The sequence below is a fragment of the Eschrichtius robustus genome, chromosome 3 (genome assembly GCF_028021215.1).
Source record: "Eschrichtius robustus isolate mEscRob2 chromosome 3, mEscRob2.pri, whole genome shotgun sequence".
In the NCBI taxonomy this organism is placed as follows: domain Eukaryota; kingdom Metazoa; phylum Chordata; class Mammalia; order Artiodactyla; family Eschrichtiidae; genus Eschrichtius; species Eschrichtius robustus.
In genome coordinates this window covers 16,371,094-16,392,281 of record NC_090826.1, presented here as the reverse complement: position 1 = coordinate 16,392,281, position 21,188 = coordinate 16,371,094, and the positions used below count along the sequence as shown (strand labels likewise).

The 21,188-nt window shown below is 37.7% G+C and overlaps 1 protein-coding gene across 11 annotated transcripts in view; it reads left to right on the top strand.

Annotated features, from left to right (window-relative positions):
• EIF4G3 (eukaryotic translation initiation factor 4 gamma 3) overlaps positions 1-21,188 on the top strand; it is a 389,134-nt gene that overhangs the window by 236,254 nt on the left and 131,692 nt on the right. For 7 of the 11 annotated variants that reach the window (XM_068539087.1, XM_068539094.1, XM_068539088.1 and 4 more), the window contains 2 exons: positions 7,250-7,358; positions 13,766-14,605. In XM_068539087.1, coding sequence (XP_068395188.1) covers positions 7,250-7,358; positions 13,766-14,605 — 949 coding nt within the window. The remainder of the gene's footprint in view (positions 1-7,249; positions 7,359-13,765; positions 14,606-21,188) is intronic. The other 4 variants (XM_068539095.1, XM_068539086.1, XM_068539093.1 and 1 more) reach the window with 1 other exon arrangement.

Here is a 21,188-nt window from a genome sequence, read left to right as displayed (position 1 = left end):
TTTTCAAAGAACCAGCTTTTAGTTTCATTGGTCTATTTTTGTTTTTTAGTCTATATTTCATTTATTTCTTCTTTGATCTTTATGGCTTCTTTCCTTCTACTAATTTTAGGTTTTGTTTGTTCTTCTTTCTCTAATTGCTTTAGTAAGGTTAGGTTGTTCATTTGAGATTTTTCTGGTTTCCTGAGGTAAGCTTGTATTGCTCTAAACTTCCCTCTTAGAACTGCTTTTGCCACATCCCCTAGGTTTTAGTTCAGCTTTTTTTTTTTTCATTTGTCTCTAAGTATTTTTTAATTTCCTCTTTGATTTCTTCAGTGATCCATTGGTTGTTTAGTAGCATATTTTTTATCCTCCATGTGTTTGTGTTTAGTAGCATATTTTTCATCCTCCACGTGTTTGCAGTTTTTTTCTTGTAGTTAATTTCTAGTCTCATAGCATTGTGATTGGAAAAGAAGCTTGATATGATTTCAGTTTTCTTAACCTTATCAAGGCTTGTTTTATGGCCTAGCCTGTGATCTATCATGGAGGATGTTCCATGTGCTCTTGAAAAGAAAATGTATTCAGCTTCTTTCACATGCAATGCCCTTTATATATCAATTAAGTCCATTTGGTCTAATGTGTCATTTAAGGTCTGTGTTTCCTTACTGATTTTCTATTTGGATGATCTGACCATTGATGTAATTGGGGTGTCAAAGTCCCCTACTATTATTGTGTTACTGTCGATTTCTCCTTTTATATGTTAATATTTGCCTTATATATTGAGGCGCTCCTATGTTGGTTGCATATGTATTTGAATTTTTTATCTTATTCTTGGATTGATCCATTGATCATTATGTAGTGTCCTTCTATGTCTCTTGTAACAGTTTTTATCTTAAAGTCTATTTTGTCTGATATAAGTATTGCTACTCTGGCTTTCTTTTGATTTCCATTTGCACGGAACACGTTTTTCCATCCTCTCACTTTCAGTCTGTGTGTTTCTCTAGATCTGAGGTGAGTCTCTTGTAGATAGCATATATATAGACCATATTTTTGTATTCATTCAGCCACTTTATTCCTTTTGGTTGGAGCATTTAGTTCGTTTATGTTTAAGATAATTAACTGATATGTATGTTCTTTTTGCCATTTTGTTACTCGTTTTTTATTGGTTTTGTAGGTCGTTTTTTTTTGTTTTTTTGTTTTTTGCCTTTCTTCTTTTGCTCTCCTCTCTTATGATTTTATGACTATCTTTAGTGTTATGTTTGGATTCCTTTCCTTTTTTGTGTATATATCTATTGTAGATTTTTGGTTTGCGGTTAGCAGTCTATATATATACATGATTGTTTTAAGTTGCTGATCTTTTAATTTCAAATGCATTTTTTTTGGCTGTGCCACGCAGCACATGAGATCAACATGCAGGATCTTAGTTCCCCAACCAGGGCTTGAACCTGTGCCTCCTGCAGTGGAAGCGCGGAGTCTTAACCGCTGGACCACCAGGGAAGTCCCTCAAATGCATTTTTAAACCCCTACATTTTTAGTCTTCTCCTCTCATGATTACTGTTTTTGATATCATATTTTACTTCTGTTTTGTGTATCCCTTAACTGCTTATTGTGGATATAGATGACTTGACTACATTTTTTTTGTCTTTTTAACCTCCCTGCTAGCTTTATGTATGTATGATTTCCTACCTTTAGTGTGTGTTTACCTTTACCAGTGAGCTTTTTTATTTTGTAGTTTTCTTGTTGCTAGTTGTGTCTTTTTTTGCCTAGAGAAGTTCCCTTAACGTTTCTTGTAATGTTGGTTTGGTGGTGCTGAACTCTTTTAGCTTCTACTTGTCTGTAAAGCTTTTGATTTCTCCATCAAATCTGAACGAGAACCTTGCCAGGTAGAATATTCTTGGTTGTAGGTTTTTCCCTTTAATCACTTTAAATATATCATCCTACTCCCTTCTGGCCTGCAGAGTTTCTGCTGAAAAATCAGCTGAGCGCCTTATGGGAGTTCCCTTGCTTTTAATATTCTCTCTTTATCTTTATTTTTGTCATTTTGATTATGGTGTGTCTTGGTGTCTTCCTCTTGTGTTAATCCTGTGTGGGACTCTCTGCACTTGCTGGACTTGGGTGACTGTTTCCTTTCCCAGGTTAGGGAAGTTCTCAGCTATTGTGTCTTCACATATTTTCTCAGGCCCTTTCTCTCTCTCTTCGTCTCAGACCGCTATAATGTGAATATTAGTACACTTGATATTGTCCCAGAGGTCTCTTAAACTGTCCTCATTTCTTTTCTTTCTTTTTTCTGTTCAGCAGCAGTGATTTCCACAACTCTGTCTTCCAGCTTACTGGTCCATTCCTCTGTATCATTTAGTCTGCTATTGATTCCTTCTAGTGTGTTTTTCATTTCAGTTATTGTATTCTTCATCTCTGTTTGGTTGTTCTTTATATTTTCTAACTCTGTTAAAAACTTCTCACTCTGTGTATCCATTCTTCTCCTGAGTTCTTTTATCAGCTTTACAGTCATTACTCTGAACTCTTTCTTGGGTAGATTGCCTGTCTCCACTTCATTTGCTTTTTCTTCTGGGGTTTTGTCTTGTTTCTTCATCTGGAACATGTTTCTCTGCCACCTCATTTTGTCTGAGTTGCTGTTTGTATTTTTATGTATGTGGTAGGTTAGTTACATTTCTCAAACTTGGAAAAGTGGCCTTCTATAGGAGACATCCTATGTGTCCCAGCAGTGCACTCCCCTCTTGTCACCCAAGCTATATGCTCTAGGGGTTCCTCCTAAGAGGGCTGAGTGACTCCTTCTGTTGTGGAGGGCTGACTGTGCGGGTGGTCTGGCAGGCTTTTCTGGCCCCTAGTGTGATTGGTTGCCAGGCCATGCCTTGTGTGGATGCTGCTAGCTGCTGTGTGGTGGGGCCTGGTCACGAGGTGGCTTGTTTTAGATCCCTAGGGGGCCCTTGGGCTAGTGCTGGCTCACTGGTGGGTGGAGTCAGGATCCCAAAGACTCCGAGGCTGTTGCCTGTATTACACCAGGTCCCGGGATTAGTGCCTGGGGTTAGTAGTGGCATGCAGAGCTGGCTCCTGAAGCCTGGCTGAAGGGCCCAGGGATCCTAGAACTCATTTCAAATCGGTGGTGGTGGAGCCAGTTCCTGACACAGCCCGGTATGGGATCCAGGGTGTCCTGAAGCTTGTGTTGGCCTGCTAGTGGACTGGGCCTGGGCCAAGCTGGTCCCAGGATAAGGTCTGGCCTGCTGTGAGTGGGCTGGGTCTGCAGGCTGCAGGATCATCGTTTTCTTGCATCCGGTGTCTGCCCCCCTGTTGGGTGAGGCTGTTCTAGAGGCTAGTGCAGGCTTCCTGGAGGGAGAGGGCAGTGCCTGCCTGTTGGTGGGTGGAAGTGGTTCTTGGCCCTTTGGTGGGCAAGGGCATGTCTTGGTGCATGTCTAGAGGTGGCTGTGGGATCACAGCGTCTTTTGGCGGCCTGTCTGCTGATGGGTGGGCCTCTGTTCCTGCTGAGTTGCTTTGCCTGAGGCGTCCCAGCACTGGTGCCTACAGGCTGTTGTGTGGGTTTAGGGTTAGGTGATGGAACTAGTGAGTGAAGATGGCAGCCACCAGCAGCAGTGGTCACACAGTAGAATGTTCCCAAATATGGCTGCCACCAGTGTCTGTGTCCTCAGGGTGAGCCACAGCCACACACCACCCCCCACACACACATACCTCTCCAGGAGACTGCCCAAGACCAGCAAGTAGGTCTGGCCCAGGCTCCTATCAAGTCACTGCTTTTGACCTGGGTCCCAGGGCGCATCAGATTTTGTGTGCACCCTTTTAAGAGTGAAGTTTCTTTTGCCCTCAGTCTTATGGGGCTTCTGAAATTAAGCCGCTCTGGCCTTCAAAGCCACATGCTCTGAGGTTTCATCTTCCCGGTGCAGGACCCCCGGACTGGGGAGTTTGACATGGGTCTCAGAACTCTCACTCCTATGGGAAATCCTTTGCAATATAACTGTTCTCCAGTTTGTGGGTTGCCCACCCAGGGGTATGGGATTTGATTATATCATGAGTCTGCCCCTCCTACCCATCTTGTTTTAGTTCCTTCTTTATGTCTTTAGTTGTAGAAGATCTTTTCTGGTAGGTTCCAGTCTTTTTCATTGATGGTTGTTTTGAAGACAGTTGTGATTTTGGCATGCTCATGAGTGAGATAACTGAGTCTTTCTACTCTGCCATCTTGGCTGCTCTCGAGAAGTGAATTTTAAATTGTGCAAAGAATATTAAAGACAATCCCAGATTTTGTTGCCTTGTTTTATCTGTTGGTACTCTATTGGGCCCACATCTACCAGTATCCCTTCAGGCCAATACTTCAAATTTAATATGTAAATCTTCAACAGAGTAGATTCTCAAGTAGAGTTTATAAAGGAAATTCACTTCTTGGGTACTATCAAGTATCTGATATCTTGCCATTCTTTAAATAAGCTTCCTTAACATTGTTTTTGAAGAGTGAGAATTTTTTTTCTTCTGCCAGTCAGAGCTTTGATCTTGAAAAATTTGATGTGGGGAGGGAATTTAGCATTGACATAAATTATGAACTGTTGAAACAATGTGATGTTGCTAAATAAACCCTAACCTTTTAACCTGACTTCCTGAGCATCTTTGTTGAATTATTTTATGTTTTGATATCAATTGCCCTTCCAGTCTGATTTTTATAAATTTTAACTCCTACCAATAGTGAAAGTGACTGAAGTGCAGTGATTCTGAAATTCATTAAATATATTCTCAACAGCGTTGATCATGTCACCTGAGAAGAGATGAAATTAGAGGTTAGCTAAAATTTGAGATTATCCTAAATTAAAATTAATCTGAAACAGGATTAAAGTACTGATGTATGTTGTATGTTAGTATGTTATTTTCTTGGTCCTGTCCGAAGCTTAGAGAATGTTAAAGCTGAAAGGCACTGTAGGATCTTTAGTTCCTTTTCAGTTTACAGCTAAGGATTACCTTTGTGTGTGTTTTTTTTGTTTTTTTTTTGTTTTGGCCATGCCGTGTGGTGTGTGGGATCTTAGTTCCCCGACCAGGGATTGAACCTGCACCCCCTGCATTGGGAGTGTGGAGTCTTAACCACTGGACTGCCAGGGAAGTCCCCAGCTGAGGAAATTGAGTACTTTCCTAGCATTCCGTGGCTATATAACTAAGTACTAGATACTTGGATTTGGAACTATGAGTTAACCAACATGTTATCTCACTCCTTTCTTATAAATCTTTATACATAACATCTTCCTAGGGCTTTGTTGTTGGAAAAATGTCTGTGCAGTTGTCTTTTTAATATGATTGAAGGTATTTTAATCCTAGATTGAAAAACTCTCTGATCTATACAGATTTATAGGTATCAGCAGTCTTTTACTGTCTTAAAACTCTCAGCTTAACCATGTATGTCATTTATTTTGGTGACCTACTTTCAGCAGTTACCCTTTTTCATTGGTTATTAATTTCCCTGACTATTGGAGTAGTTAATATTTTCTTTCTTTCTGGTAAAGGACACAATTTACAGATCTTTCTTTCCTGGGTTATGTGGATAACTATTTAATAAATATTAAATAGTATAGACTCTTTCCTTTGTTCTAGAGCTGTTTTCAACCATAGAATTGAACTGAGTCCCTACAGTCATCCCTCAATATCCACAGAAGATTGGTTCCAGGACCCGTGGATAGCAAAATCCGTGGATATTTAAGTCTTTTAGGTATTAATGGCTAGTACAGTTGGCTCTGTGTATCTGCGGTTCACACGTCTGCGGGTACAGAGGGGTGACTGTTATTTTCACTTACAGCTGGGAACCCTTCCTAATTTTTGAATTTTAATAATAGAATTTTTTCCCACTGGAGCTAAGGATTCAGAGTAGAGTAATCATGGTAGTACTATCCATTTGACAGTGATTCAAAGTGAAAATAGAAACTCTTTCATTTTTTACATATGGAAATATAATTTTAGTGGTCTTCATGTAGAGGTTTTTGTGGAATATGAGTACTTTCATGGTCTATAATGAATAGGTGAAATAATACTATGTTTCCCATTTTTATCTGTTATTTTATACATTACATATAGTCCTATATCAATTGTATGTTGTACATTGTGAAAAGCATTGTTAGTTAAATGACATATGATAAATGATAGGTGTTTAATTCATATATTTCATTTTATATTCCTACTGTATGTGAGACTTACTGACGCGAAAATATTTTTCATTAACTCCCATTTTTGAGTGGCCCTGTCTACCCCCAATTTCCCCCTCCCCTCCAAAAAAAAAAAAATCAGAATTGTGCAGGGAGCTCTGCTCTGATAGCACTAACAGAATTCAATGTAGACGATTATAGCTATCAAAAAATTGACCTTAGATCTCCGAGGAGAGACACTGCTTTGTTGTGTGGCTTTTGTGTAACCCTCAAATCCAGAACAAATACCTAACTGGAACGTGATGCAGATTGAATGTTCTTGTTCTTTCTTGTGTAATTCTTTTTCCCTCTAAGTTGAACAGTGCCTGCAATTTTTTTCAACCTACTCTGCTAGGATTTTGATGGGCATTTTTTATTCCATATACTGGCTGATTGAAAAGGATAGTTTTCTCTTAGCTCTGAAAAGCCAGATACTTTACTCAGATTTATGACTCTGAAAAGATATCATCCTTGACCCAGAATCTAAAGACATTTTAAGGTGAAAGTTCCTTTAAAGGCTTTCCAAGTTGCATTTCACCTGAGTGGTTATATGAACAAATGATAAGAATCACCTTTCAGTATTGTTTTCTTGAATCAGTAACTGGTTTTAAAACCCATCATGTTTTGTTTGTCCTCTTTTTGACTGATGAACTACTTTGCTAGGTAATTTATAAATGAAGTTGACCAAGTCCCTTTGGTCTTGACTGGGAGGATGCTAAATTCTCTCTCAGATGTGACATTGTTAGGTTGAAAGTCTGTCCTTAGAAGGAACACTGGAGAATGCATTGTACTAATGATTGTTGTGCTGTCTTCTCTTGCTGTGGTTAATATTAATCATCTCTTTTCCTTCCCCTTTCCTGCTGCCTCTTTTCCTTTTCTTCCTTGTCTTCCCATGTACTTTTTGAATTTATTATACTGGCCTATATATTTTTTCCTTGCTTTCTGTTTTTTTGTTTTTTGTTTTTTGTCTTTTTTTTTAAATTTTGTGATCTCCTGCCCTACTTTGTCTTCCCCACTTGCCTTGGGTTCCATGTTGCTAGTTTTTATGTTCGCACGCTCATTATCACCCTTTTTTGTACTTCAAATCCCAGCAGCTGCCCAGCCAGGTCCCTGAGCACAGCCCTGTGGTTTATGGGACTGTGGAGAGCGCTCATCTTGCTGCCAGCACCCCTGTCACTGCAGCTAGCGACCAGAAGCAAGGTTTGTGTATGACTATTTTCCTCCCTCTTACCTTTAGTCTCTTTTTTTTTTTTTTAATTAATTACATTGCCCTCAGCATTTAGGAATAAAAGTAAAACATGAGGATTATTTAGATACCCACTTTTAAACAAAGCTTTGAGATGGAAAATCGAAGTGTTCTACCTCTAAGAAAGTAAAGTAGGTATGATTAGTAAAAATTTTTCCTCCATTTTATTAATGCCTCACTGTCAGTGTATATTTATAGGTAAAAGCTTAGCTGCCTTAAACTGTTTTTTTTGGAGCAAGGTTGGGGAAGATAAATCGATGTATATATTTCCTTATAAGAACAACAGTTTTGTTTATAAGTTCAACGTGTTCGTGTGTATCTTACTATTTTTAAAAACATAAAATGTTTCTTCTTACAAGTTCGGCTTCTGTAGCCTCAGTTGGGGATAGTACTGAGTTCAGATCCTGACTCCATCAAGCGCTATTTGGTCTTGATGAGTCATAATGTTGTATATCTTAATTTCTTCAGTTACAGAATGGAATGAAGAATACCTGCCTCACAGAGTTGTAGTGGGGACATGCCAAGCATTTGAAAAGCACTTAGTAAATTATAGCCGTTATTATTATGCAGGAATCATACTAAGGTCTCTACTGTTGACCTTGAACATGAAGTACGAAATGTTTGGTGAAATAAGTACACATACTGCCTCTTGGATTATAAATAGGAAACTTTAAGGGAAATCTCATGCCAGAAAGTGGGTTATCACAGTCTCTCTTTCCTGCCTAGTTGGATTTAAGTTGACCTTAGCTAAAATTGGGAGACAATTCATTAGACACAGAAGGAAGCAAGTTAGTTTGTTCATGTTTCTGATTTCATTCTAAGAATGAATAGAAGTCTTATGTGTTTTCTGTTTTCTTGAATTATTTATTCCTCCAAACCCATTAATATTCCATAGCTGATGTATACTTTCTGTACTTTCTAAAAATTATTCTTTAAAAAGCATTGGGAATTGGCACACAGTCAAAGTGGAGGTATTTAGTAGCATTGTTTTTTCACTGGATTGCAAGATGATAACACAAACTTCTAATGCGTGGTTTCAGTGTTTCTTTACAGCATGCAAAGATAATATGGTGTTCTTTCCCTTTAGTATTCAGGAGCCTGGTAGACTTGAACAGAGACAAGTCCTAAATTTTGTTTTATGAAATAGTTTTAAACCACAAGATAGGTAGTAAATCCTACACTGGCATGCTTCTAAAAGTTGCAGTGTCAAATACTTCTTTCAGCAATGTTCAGAGTTAGAGACTCATACATGCTTAAAGTTAAATTTTTAATATTAAAGCCATTCACCTTGCAGGAGTGCAGTTCGTAGGTATTGTGGAAGACTACTTCCTACCACCAATACCAATGATCAAGCAATTTTGAGTCAAAATTCAGAGTATTTTCAATCTGAGTGGAGAATTTTCAGGGTATTCCCTTCAAAATGTCGTTACTTTTGCACAGTTATAATCCTTTTGCTAGTTAGAATTGTGCTAAACATACTGAATAATTACCATGCAGAGAGGCCTTAAAATATATCCTTTACGCTGACTTTCTCTAGCTGGGCTACAATACACAGAATTCATAACATATCTTGATGGTGATAGCTCTGACCTAAGATTTTTGGATTAGGTAGACACCTGCATCTTACCATATTTAGGCCTTGATTTGCAGAAGGAGGAATGTAGAATTCTTTGTTTCCTCTCAGTTTTTTATGCTTAGTGGAAATTTGAATAATAAAATCAACATTTCAAATTGATGTTTGATATAGATATGAGTGAATTGGAAAATGTTCAACATTACCTTGATGAAAAGAAAAACTTCTGTTTTAAGTATATTTCATAGAGCTTATAGTAACTTTTTGGAACTACTGCTGTCTTCCCTCTAGTACCAGCTGTTCTCCAGAAAACTCAGTAATTCTAATCTTCTGTTTCTAATTCTAGCCATAGCTTGTCAATATATAGAATAGTTTTCAGAGTAGTTTTCTTTTTTAAACTAAATATATGTAATTCAAATAACATTAGAAAGGGTTCATCATTTTTCAGAGAATTTTTTAACAGTTAAGAAAGTTTTTAAAAATTTCTTCTTAACTGTAGATTCATTTTGAAATTAAAGTAGGATACAAAAATGCACTGTTTTTAAAAATTTTTATATTACCCCCAGAAACAATAGATTCTGCATTCTGCAGTCAGATTGGTTTTTCTCTCTTGATGGAAATATCATTACTGAGGGTTTGTACTGGGATCCCATTTTAGCCCCAAAGTCTCCCACTAGCTTGATTCACCTAAATACTTCTTTTTCCATAACCCGCCCCCCCCCCCTTTACCCCTCTGAATTGGAAGAATTTAGGATTTGAAATCATTTTTAGGTTCTTGAATTGGAAGAATTTAGCATTTGAAATCATTTTTAGGTTCTAGTTATATGACCTTGGACCTGTGACTTAATTTCTAAAACCCTCAGTTTCCCCATCTGTAAAATAGGAACGTAATAGTTTTTATCCCATTGGTGATTGTAAGAATCAAAGGACACTATGTATATATGGTATTTGACCCATTTCCTGGTACATATTAAGTGCTTAATAAATGTTAGCTGCCATAATTAAGTGTCTGATTTTCTCAGTTTTTGATGTGAACAGCTGGAATAGTTACATGAAGACCAAGTTTCCAGACAAATATGCCATTTCCCATTTGTTTTGGTACTTGATAAAAACCCAAGGAAGACTTCAGCTTGACTTGTAGAAAGACTGTTGAATGAATTAAAATCTTCAGTTGGTGTGATAGTCTAGAGACACAGCTTAAATGATTGTCTGATGTTTGAAAAAATGCATTCAGCTCAGTGTATTGAGGATATGGTATGTATAATTAAATACAAATAAAAGTTATTTAAGCCTTAGTCTTAGTGCGTTTTGAAGGCTCTTGATGTAGAGTAGGTATTCAATGAATGGTATTCTGTTGTAATTCAACCAGTTGTACCAATGTAGCTCAATTGGGTCTCTTGGAATTTAGGACAGGACTATTCTCTGTCAAATGAGACTGTCCCTCAAATTGCAGGATGCTTAGCATTCTTGGTCTCTCCCCATTAAATGATAGTAACACCCTCTCGGTCATGTGTGGCTCCTGACAACCAAAGGGCGCCCATCTAGGAGCTTGGTTGCACCACTCTATGAGAATAAAAGGGAGCAGTTTTTTCTTTCTTATAAATCTGACATTCATTATAAAAACTATGGTTAAACAGAAAGAAAAATTATCTCTTATCTCATTATCCAGAGCCATTGTTAATAAGCTGTATGTAATCCTAGACTTCCCCATATGCATCTATGTTAGTATTCTGTATTTTTTTTGTTACCAGTAGGTTTATGCTCCACGTGCAGTTTTTGTGCCCTGCTTTTTAGAAAAACATATCTTTTATTATAAACAACTTTCTGTATAATTAAATACTCTTTTAAAAGCTTATTTCAAATGATTGCAATAATATACCATTATATGCCCAGACCATTGTTTCTTTAATAAGTCCCTCATTGTTAGACATTTAGTTTATTTTTCTATTATAAATATTAGTTTATAATATAAATATAAATATTTAGTTTATCTTTCTATTATAAATATTGTTGCTTTAAATATTCCAGGCCTCTGTCTTGTCTCTTCAGTATTTATTTCCTTAGAAAAAATTCTTAAAGGTGAAATTCCTGCAAATTCCTAAAAATGGCCAAATGGTATGAACATTTTGAATGCAGTATATTAGATTTCAAACTATCATGGCTCTGAAAAACATACTCTTAATAGTAAAAGTTCTTAGAGAAATAAAATCAGTGTTCTTTATTTAGATCTACTCTATTATACCTTTCAGCTTTCTGTAGTAAAAGTTTAATGAATTAATTAAAGGGCTTATTTCAGAATAAGGAGCTCTCAAAATAAATTTTTTTTGTTTCTTATTTTCTTTATTAATGTTAGCTATTTCTCAAGAGTATATAGAAGTTTCAGTCATAGGTCTGCTTTTGTTTGATATTTTTAGTATCAGAAATTTTATTTCCCAAAATTAATAATTGAATTGACATACTCTTATTAGATTGTTAATGTGAGATTTACTATTTTCTACTGTTTAATTTAATTCATCTAGGTTTCATTCAGTGGTCATAAAGGGTAATATCCTTATTTTTTAAAAAAAATTATTTATTTATTTATTGGCTGCATTGGGTCTTCGTTGCTGAGCGCGGACTTTCTCTAGTTGCGGCGAGAGGGGGCTACTCTTTGTTGCGGTGCGCGGGCTTCTCATTGCAGTGGCTTCTCTTGTTGCGGAGCACAGGCTCTAGGCGCACGGGCTTCAGTAGTTGCAGCACGCGGGCTCAGTAGTTGTGGCACGCGGGCCCTAGAGCGGGTGGGCTTCAGTAGTTGCGGCGTGTGGTCTCAGTAGTTGTGGTGCACGGAGTTAGTTGCTCTGCGGCATATGGGATCTTCCCGGTCCAGGGATCAAACTCGTTTCCGCTGCTTTGACAGGTGGATTCTTAACCGCTACACCACCAGGGAAGTCCCAAAGAGTAATATTCTGATGTGCTTTTTAATAGTGGTATCTTATAATCTGGGTTACCCATGTAGCAGTTAACTCTGGTTGAGTTGGAAAGTATTTTCATCAGGGATATTTTAATAAATACGTATTTATTTTATATATATCACATATATGTAATAAACATAATAGATGTATTTCTTTGAATGTTTTTGTCTCTTGCCCTGGCAACTTAGTCTGAAGTATTTGGCATTCAGAGCCTATTGATCTTATTTCTCCACTACAGTAAATAGGCAGAGTTAAAGAAACACTGGCCTCTAAGCCCATCAATTAAAGTGAATTTTAAGGCCAGTAAAAGTAGTTGCAGTGAATGAATTAGCCTCTAACAGCTTAATTTTACCATCTGTTTATCTGATCAACGAGCATATTTTCTTTGACAGACTTACTTAACTAAAAGTTATTGTAAACACTCAATTTCACTGATGCATAAAGATTTCTGGCAGAGAAAGTAAAGGCCCTTTCAGTTTAGATTGTCTGTTAGCAATGCTTAAAATTTTTGTTTGCATCGGTTGAACATGCTCATGAGTAGCTGTTTTTCCGCTGGAGCCTGTTCATTCCACTAAGGAAACACAAGGCTGGAAACCAGTCTAAATCTCCTTTGGTTTCATCTTCCCAGGCATGAATCATGTATCAGTTTACCTGGAATTTTAAAATACAGAAATTTTCATGAGTTAGCTTTCCTTTCATTTTTCTGGTACCTTTATTATGATTATCAATTTATCTGTCTCACTCTTGCTATCATTCTTTTTCTGTCTGTATACAGATGCACATTTTTTGTATTATTTTCATATAAATTGTTTATTCTCCTTAAAGAATTTTTTTTTTTTTAACAATTGAAGATACAAGATAAATTTCCATTTTTATTCCTTAACATTATTTCTAGTTATATGCCTCTTTTAAGAAATGAAAGTTAATTTTAAATGAAGTTTTATGTTCAGGAACTTGATTTCACTGATAATAAACTTCATTGATAATAAATGACACCATGATAGTTTTTACTGAAACAGTTTTTTATACAGGTAATACATGTTCTTTATAAAAATCCCCCAAATGCAGAAATATATAGAATAAAAAATAGTATCTGTATCTAATAATTTAATCTCCAGTTATTTGCCCCTGAACTGTCCTGTCCTGTCTCTACAGTGTATCCTTGGTAGAAAAATTTTCTACAGATGAAGGCTTTCTCTACCTTAAAGAAAAGCCCCATTCCCATCCCAAGAATGTTTTAGTTTCAGGTTTGATTAGATTTTCCCTTTGTATTCTTACATTTATTTATTTATTTATTTATTTTTATGGCTGTGTTGGGTCTTCGTTTCTGTGTGCGGGCTTTCTCTAGTTGGGGCAAGCGGGGGCCACTCTTCATCGCGGTGTGCGGGCCTCTCACTATCGCGGCCTCTCTTGCTGCGGAGCACAAGCTCCAGACGCGCAGGCTCAGTAATTGTGGCTCACGGGCCCAGCTGCTCCGCGGCATGTGGGATCTTCCCAGACCAGGGCTCGAACCCGTGTCCCCTGCATTGGTAGGCAGATTCTCAACCACTGCGCCACCAGGGAAGCCCCCTTTGTGTTCTTGACATAGTCATTTGGTGAATTAATTCCTTCTCTTACTTCAAAGTAAACTTTATATGTATTGGAGGTTAAGTAATAGTGGAAAATAGAGAAGAAAATATGACAATGTTTTTGGAGTGGCAAAATAAGTAATATTTTGATCTGTCTTCTGCTGCCCGTGTTTTAGAGTAAGAGGTTAAAAGAATTACCCTAAAATAATACAATATAATCTCTGATCCCAAAGTTATTCTAACATGTGTTTCCTTTTTTTCTTTCCCAGAAGAGAAGCCAAAACCAGATCCAGTGTTAAAGACTCCTTCCCCAGTCCTTAGGCTAGCCCTTAGTGGAGAGAAGAAAGAACAAGCAGGCCAGACATCTGAGGTCACTGCAGTAGAAGCCATACCAGAGCTTACTCTGCCTCCATCACCTACCACTATTTCTCCCCTTGCTCGAAGTACAGTTGCTTCCCCCACCTCTGCTGCTCTTAGTAGCCAACCAGTATTCACCAGTGCTACTGATGACAGATGTGAACTCTCTTCCTCAAAAGAAGACACAATTCCTATACCCAGCCCCACATCTTGCACAGAAGCATCAGATCCTTCACCAATAGATGAAATTGATGACGATATATGCAAGAAATCTTGTAGTGTAGCACCTAATGATATTCCGCTGATTTCTAGTACTAACCTAATTAATGAAATGAATGGAGTTAGTGAAAAATTACCAGCCACGGAAAGCATTGTGGAAATAGCAAAACAGGAGGTGTTGCCATTGACTCTTGAATTGGAGATTCTGGAAAATCCCCCCGAAGAAATGAAAGTGGAGAGTGTTGCAACTCCTATCACCCCTTCCATAGTTCCCTCCTTTTCTCCGTCTCCTCCAACTCCTCCAGCTTCTCCTCCTCCCACACCAGTCATTGTTCCTGCTGCTGCCTCTAATGTTAGTACTGCTAGTGGTCCCACCGCAGTTCAGAGAGTCTTAGAAGAGGACGAGAGCATAAGAACTTGCCTTAATGAAGATGCAAAAGAGATTCAGAACAAAATAGAGGTAGAAGCAGATGGGCAAACAGAAGAGATTGTGGATTCTCAGAACTTAAGTTCAAGAAAGAGCCCAGTCTCAGGTAAGCTATTCTGTTATTAATTATATTTTGCTTGTTGAACATGAAAAAGAAGCAGTGTTTGAGCTATTTTTTAATTGGCTACTTCCCTTGACTTCCAGAAACATCAAATGAATGCTGTAATTCCTAGTCTGTATTCTTCATTGGTGTGTTTATGTTTTAGTGCATCCAGCAAAGAGTTACTCCATTACCTAAAAATGCAAATGAAATTTGAAATATACAAAATGCCTCCAAGGTGTATGTCACTGTACACGTGTTTTTTGTTTTTGCCTCATTCATATGAATCATTTCCTCCGTGGTTAATTTTGTTGCTTTGGGGCTGGAAACCAGTCAAAACCAGCATGGTCTATAGTCCCTAATCCTGTCTTCTCGGAATTTTAAAGCCTAATCAATTCTAAACTTAAAAGAATTCCTCTATGCAAGACCTCTTCTTTAATCTTGGGTTAAGGAAAATAGCAATCAGAATGTCAAAGGTTTATAACTAGTTCTGAAAAATAAAAGTACCCTCTCTGATTAACTCGCAGATAGGTGTAATGCTCTTCCGCTTTTACTTTTTAAAGTTTCATTTTTCCTGAAATATTAATTTTATCATTATTGCTTTATCATTAATATTGTCAAAGTATTATATTCTTCTGAATTCAAAATTATTTCTTTTTAATGTAGCATCACCTGGAATCTTGGATCTAACCATTAGGTTTTTATAATATTAATCAAAAGTTATCTGAGGCTTATCAACTATTCTTATATCAGTAGTCCATAAGAATATGGCTTTTAACAAGTCAGCATAGCCCATCTTGTGAAACATTGCCCTACACTGTATAATTTGCTCTCTGTGCCTGTCAAGTTAAGTTATACAATTTGACAAATGACTGATCCCCCAGCAGTTAATCTAGATATGTACTGGAGATGTTTTAGTCACCCACATCCCCAATATTTATTGCCTACTGTGACCTAATTGAGAAACTTGGCAAATCAAAAAACCTGATCTCTACCTTTAAGATGTGGTTTTCCCACCCAGCTCAGTTCTCGAGGTAATTTCCTCATGAAGGTCTCTGAGAGGTGTCTGGTTCTTTGGAACTGTAGAACATCTAGTTCCACAGTAAACCAGAGCAGAAAAGCAAACAATACCAGGCAGTTGGGACTGGGAGAAATTTATCATAAATATTTATAAATCGCCTGTTTCCTCAATAGACCGGCCTCCATAAGCATCAGTATGCTCCAGAAGCATAGTGCCTTCACTATGTTAGGAACTTCCTCCTTGGTGGGGTGATGACCTGGGGCTTTTTTGTAACTCTTTGAAAAAACAATCTTTCTTTTGGTGTGGCTGTAGGTGAATGCCCCTCCAAAGAACACTTGTTTTTGATGGAGAAGAGTAATTTGTTTGACCCTTCATTTTTTCCCTTCATTTACCTACCTGTGAGTTGTCATTCAACAATTAGTGATGTAGTAGTTCCAAAAATAGGAGAAGCTATTGAAGACAAATGTTTTGAAAAAAACATCCAAACAAATAATAGAAAGAATAACAGGCATAGGGAATACAGTCAAAGATACAAACCATATCTCAGAACTGAAATAAGTATAAAGCAAAGTTCTGCACTGAAATCCCACTTCTACTCATCCCTGACATTCATTCATTCTTTTAAGCAGTTTGTCACTTAGGTGGCCTGACATTGCAAGACAGCTCCTAGGGATAAATGGACAAACAGAATCTGGGGTTAAGTTGTCTTCATTACCATGGTACATTTTTTTTCGAAATGCAAATACTCTTGGAATTAGTAATATAAGTCACCAGCACCTTAGTAAAAGAATATAGATTATTCAGCAGTAAACCAGAAGATAGCTAAAAGAAAGAACTGTCTTTTGCCATGATTAGGGATGAGGTAGAGGTTGGTGGTGTCAGGAAGGAAAGTGTCTTGGCATTTTTCTAGTTTCATGATTTTTTTAACCTATGAATGTGTTTTAAAGGAACTAGAAGTTCTGTAATTTCCCTTTATATCTTACACTCTTCAAAATTCAAAGTAAATGAACCTCAAGAACCCATGCACCTCTAGCATTTTTTAAATTGTAAGGCTTACCAGAAACATTCCTGGCCCTCTGATTTCAGTATTAATATTTTTTAATGTTATTGCTATAAAAGTTAACCACGAAAATTAACTCATCGTCATTCTTTTAGATAATATCGGCCTGAAATTGTCATATGCTTAATGACTCCCGTCTTTTTTGCGCTTATTTAGCATACCTTGTTTACTTTGAGAGGATATTAAAATTGTAACAGTTTGGTTTGGATATCAGTCTTTTGTTGTTGACTTTTGAGAATAGTTCTTACTGTCTCTGCCTGAGGATGAAACACTTTAAAGCTCGCTTCAGAAACCATTTGCTTTTGACAAGTGTGATGCATAGAAATACGCAGTAGTTTGTATAGAGGTACTTGTTTAAAGCAGTAAAGTCAGAGTTAAGGTGTATGGTCCCTTCTCTTACTTCTGCTAGAAAACATTTTCTTGCCACTATTCTAGATCATATTTCTGACTGGAACAAATTGCAGCAATTCTGGAGGCTTAGGGGTTGAAGGGTAAACTCTATAAAACGAGAATTGTGTCTTCAGGGTACTCTGAAAAGCCTCAGAGATGGGCCAGACTTTTGATTCATATGATCACTTCAATAATTAAATGTGCAAAAATCTGTATTAATTGATTTCTTTTTAAAAATATTTATTTATTTTGGGCTGCATTGGGTCTTAGTTGCGGCATGCAGGATCTTTTGTTGCAGCGCACGGGCTTCTCTGTCTCTAGTTGCGGCACGTGGGCTCTCTCGTTGAGGTGCGTGGGCTTAGTTGCCCTGCAGCATTTGGGATCTTAGTTCCCTGACCAGGGATCTAACCCGCGTCCCCTGCATTGGAATGTGGATTCTTTACCACTGGACCATCAGGGAAGTCCCTGTATTAATTGATTTCTTGAAGTCCTAGGAATTTTTATTATGGTTTCGTTATACTTGGTGGGGAAGAAGAGAGAATTTCAGAACTTGTGGAAAAATGTTCCCCACTCATCATTCAGGAATTCATTTTGTGCAATTTCATGAGTGTATATACTGTGTGAGATGCATGCTGTGTAACATAAACTTTTCCACTTTTAAAAATAATAGTGGGCTTCCCTGGTGGCGCAGTGGTTGAGAGTCTGCCTGCCAGTGCAGGGGACACGGGTTCGAGCCCTGGTCTGGGAAGATCCCACATGCCGCGGAGCAACTGGGCCCATGAGCCACAATTGCTGAGCCTGCGCGTCTGGAGCCTGTGTTGCGCAACAAGAGAGGCCGCGATGGTGAGAGGCCCGCGCACCGCGATGACGAGTGGCCCCCACTTGCCACAACTAGAGAGAGCCCTCACACAGAAACGAAGACCCAACACAGCTATAAATAAAATAAGTAAAATTTAAAAAAAAAATTTTAAAAAAAGAATCAGAGCCTCTGTCCAAAGTGGCCCTGAATGATAAAAATAATAGTGATTTTTTTCTTTTTCTTTTACATTCATTATCTGTTTTTGATATAAAACTATTATTTGAAGTTCTTCTGGCAGAGGGAGGTTTCTACTCTTTCTGTTTGTCTTCTCTGGCTTTGCTCATGGTGTATTGTTTCTTTGTATATTTTATAAATTTGTTTTATGAACTTATCTTCAGCTAAACTTTCCCGGATGTGGATTGAGGGCAGCTCCTCTCAAAGCATGTCTTAGGGAAAACATTAGCTGGAACTTAATCTGAGTTTAATGTCCTAAACGAACTTTCTTACCGCACACAAAGTAAACGCATTCCCTGTGTATACTAATTTTCAGGATGACAGCAGGCTCTCTACACCTAGTTGAAACCAAATATCCTTCCTTGTCATCACTCTGTGTTGGTTCACTGGTTTATTTTGGTCTGTGTACTGTTTTAGCTTCCTTTTCACTGAGACTGTCACTCTGTTAGGAGTCTCGGGGATTTTTATAAGAATCTCAGTTCCAAGTCCTAGCTTTTGTAGGGATCCAGGATCTTGTATGTCCCACGTGGATGTTCATATGTAAACTCCTTGGTTATAGAGACTGGCAACAGCCTCCCATATCCCCAGTATTGTAGTGGTAGCAGCAGCTGACCTTGTTTGTGTGGCTTCCGAGTGTTTGCCTTATATTTCTTGTAGGCTCAGCTAAGGTTGAAGGATGGTTTTCAGTTTCTGTAGGCTGCAAGATGAGAGATTTATTTCTCAAATGGAGATATGATTGTATGTTTCAGGAGTTGTTAATAAAATTCTGATTCATACAGCCAATCGAGTTGCTGTTATCGCTTTTTTTTATATACAGGTTTTTATTAGCTATCACTTTTACACATACTAGTCAGTCCCAATACGTCAATCCCAATCTCCCAATTCATCCCACCACCACCACCCTCCCTGCTTTCCCCCTTGGTGTCCATATGTTTGTTCTCTACATCTGTGTCTCTATTTCTGCCTTGCAGACTGGTTCATCTGTACCATTTTTCTAGATTCCACATATATGCATTAATATACAACATTTCTTATTCTCTTTCTGACTTACCTCACTCTGTACGATAGTCTCTAGGTCCATCCACATCTCTACAAATGACCCAGTTTCATTCCTTTTTAATGGCTGAGTAATATTCCATTGTACATATGTGCCACATTTTCTTTATCCGTTCATCTGTCGATGGGCATTTAGGTTGCTTCCATGACCTGGCTATTGTAAATAGTGCTGCAATGAACATTGGGGTGCATGTGTCTTTTTGAATCATGCTTTTCTCAGGGTATATGTCCAGTAGTGGGATTGCTGGGTCATATGGTGATTCTATTTTTAGTTTTTTAAGGAAACGCCATACTGTTCTCCATAGTGGCTATATCAATTTACATTCCCAGCTACAGTACAAAAGGGTTCCCTTTTCTCCACGCCCTCTCCAGCATTTGTTTGTAGATTTTCTGATGGTGCCCATTCTAACTGACGTGAGGTGTTACCTCATTATAGTTTTGATTTGCATTTCTCTAATAATTAGTGATGTTGAGCAGCTTTTCATATGCCTCTTGGCCATCTGTATGTCGTCTTTGGAGAGATGTCTATTTAGGTCTTTTGCCCATTTTTTGATTGGGTTGTTTGTTTTTTTAATATTGAGCTGCATGAGCTGTTTATATATTTTGGAGATTAATCCTTTGTCAGTTGCTTCGTTTGCAGATATTTTCTCCCATTCTGAGTGTTGTCTTTCCGTCTTGTTTATAGTTTCCTTTGCTGTGCAAAAGCTTTTAAGTTTCATGAGGTCCCATTTGCTTAGTTTTGTTTTTATTTCCATTACTCTAGAAGGTGGGTCAAAAAAGATCTTGCTGTGATTTATGTCAAAGAGTGTTCTTCCTATGTTTTGCTGTAGGAGTTTTATAGTGTCTGGTCTTACATTTAGATTTTTGTGTATTGTGTTAGGGAGTGTTCTGATTTCATTCTTTTACATGTAGCTGTCCAGTTTTCCCAGCACCACTTATTGAAGAGACTGTCTTTTCTCCATTGTATATCCTTGCCTCCTTTGTCATAGATTAGTTGACCATAGGTGCATGGGTTTATCTCTGGGCTTTCTTTCCTGTTCCATTGATCTATATTTCTGTTTTTGTGCCAGTACCATATTGTCTTGATTACTGTAGTTTTGAGGTATAGTCTGAAGTCAGGGAGCCTGATTCCTCCAGCTCCATTTTTCTTTCTCAGGATTGCTTTGGCTATTCGGGGTCTTTTGTGTTTCCATGCAAATTGTAAAATTTTTTCTTCTAGTTCTGTGAAAAATGCCATTGGTAGTTTGATAGGGATTGCATTGAATCTGTAGATTGCTTTGGGTAGTATAGTCATTTTCACAATGTTGATTCTTCCAGTCCAAGAACATGGTATATCTTTCCATCTGTTGGTGTCATCTTTAATTTCTTTCATCAGTGTCTTATAGTTTTCTGCATACAGGTCTCTTGTCTCCTTAGGTAGGTTTATTGCTAGGTATTTTATTCTTTTTGTTGCAGTGGTGAATGGGATTTTTTCCTTAATTCCTCTTTCTGATCTTTCGTTGTTTGTGTATAGGAATGCAAGAGATTTCTGTGCATCCTGCAACTTTACCAAATTCATTGATGAGCTCTAGTAGTTTAATGGTGGCATCTTTAGGATTCTCTCTGTATAGTATCATGTCATCTGCAAACAGTGACAGTTTTACTTCTCCTTTTCCAATTTGTATTCCTTTTATTTCTTTTTCTTCTCTGATTGCCATGGCTAGGACTTCCAAGACTATGTTGAATAATAGTGGTGAGAGTGGACATCCTTGTCTCGTTCCTGATCTTAGAGGAAATGCTTTCAGTTTTTCACCATTGAGAATGATGTTTGCTGTGGGTCTGTCATATATGGCCTTTATTAGGTTGAGGTAGGTTTCTGGAGAGTTTTTATCATAAATGTGTGTTGAATTTTGTCAAAAGCTTTTTCATGATCATATGGTTTTTAGTCTTCAATTTGTTAATATGGTGTATCACATTGATTTGCATATTTTGAAGAATCCCTGCATCCCTGGGATAAATCCCACTTGATCATGGTGTATGATCCTTTTAA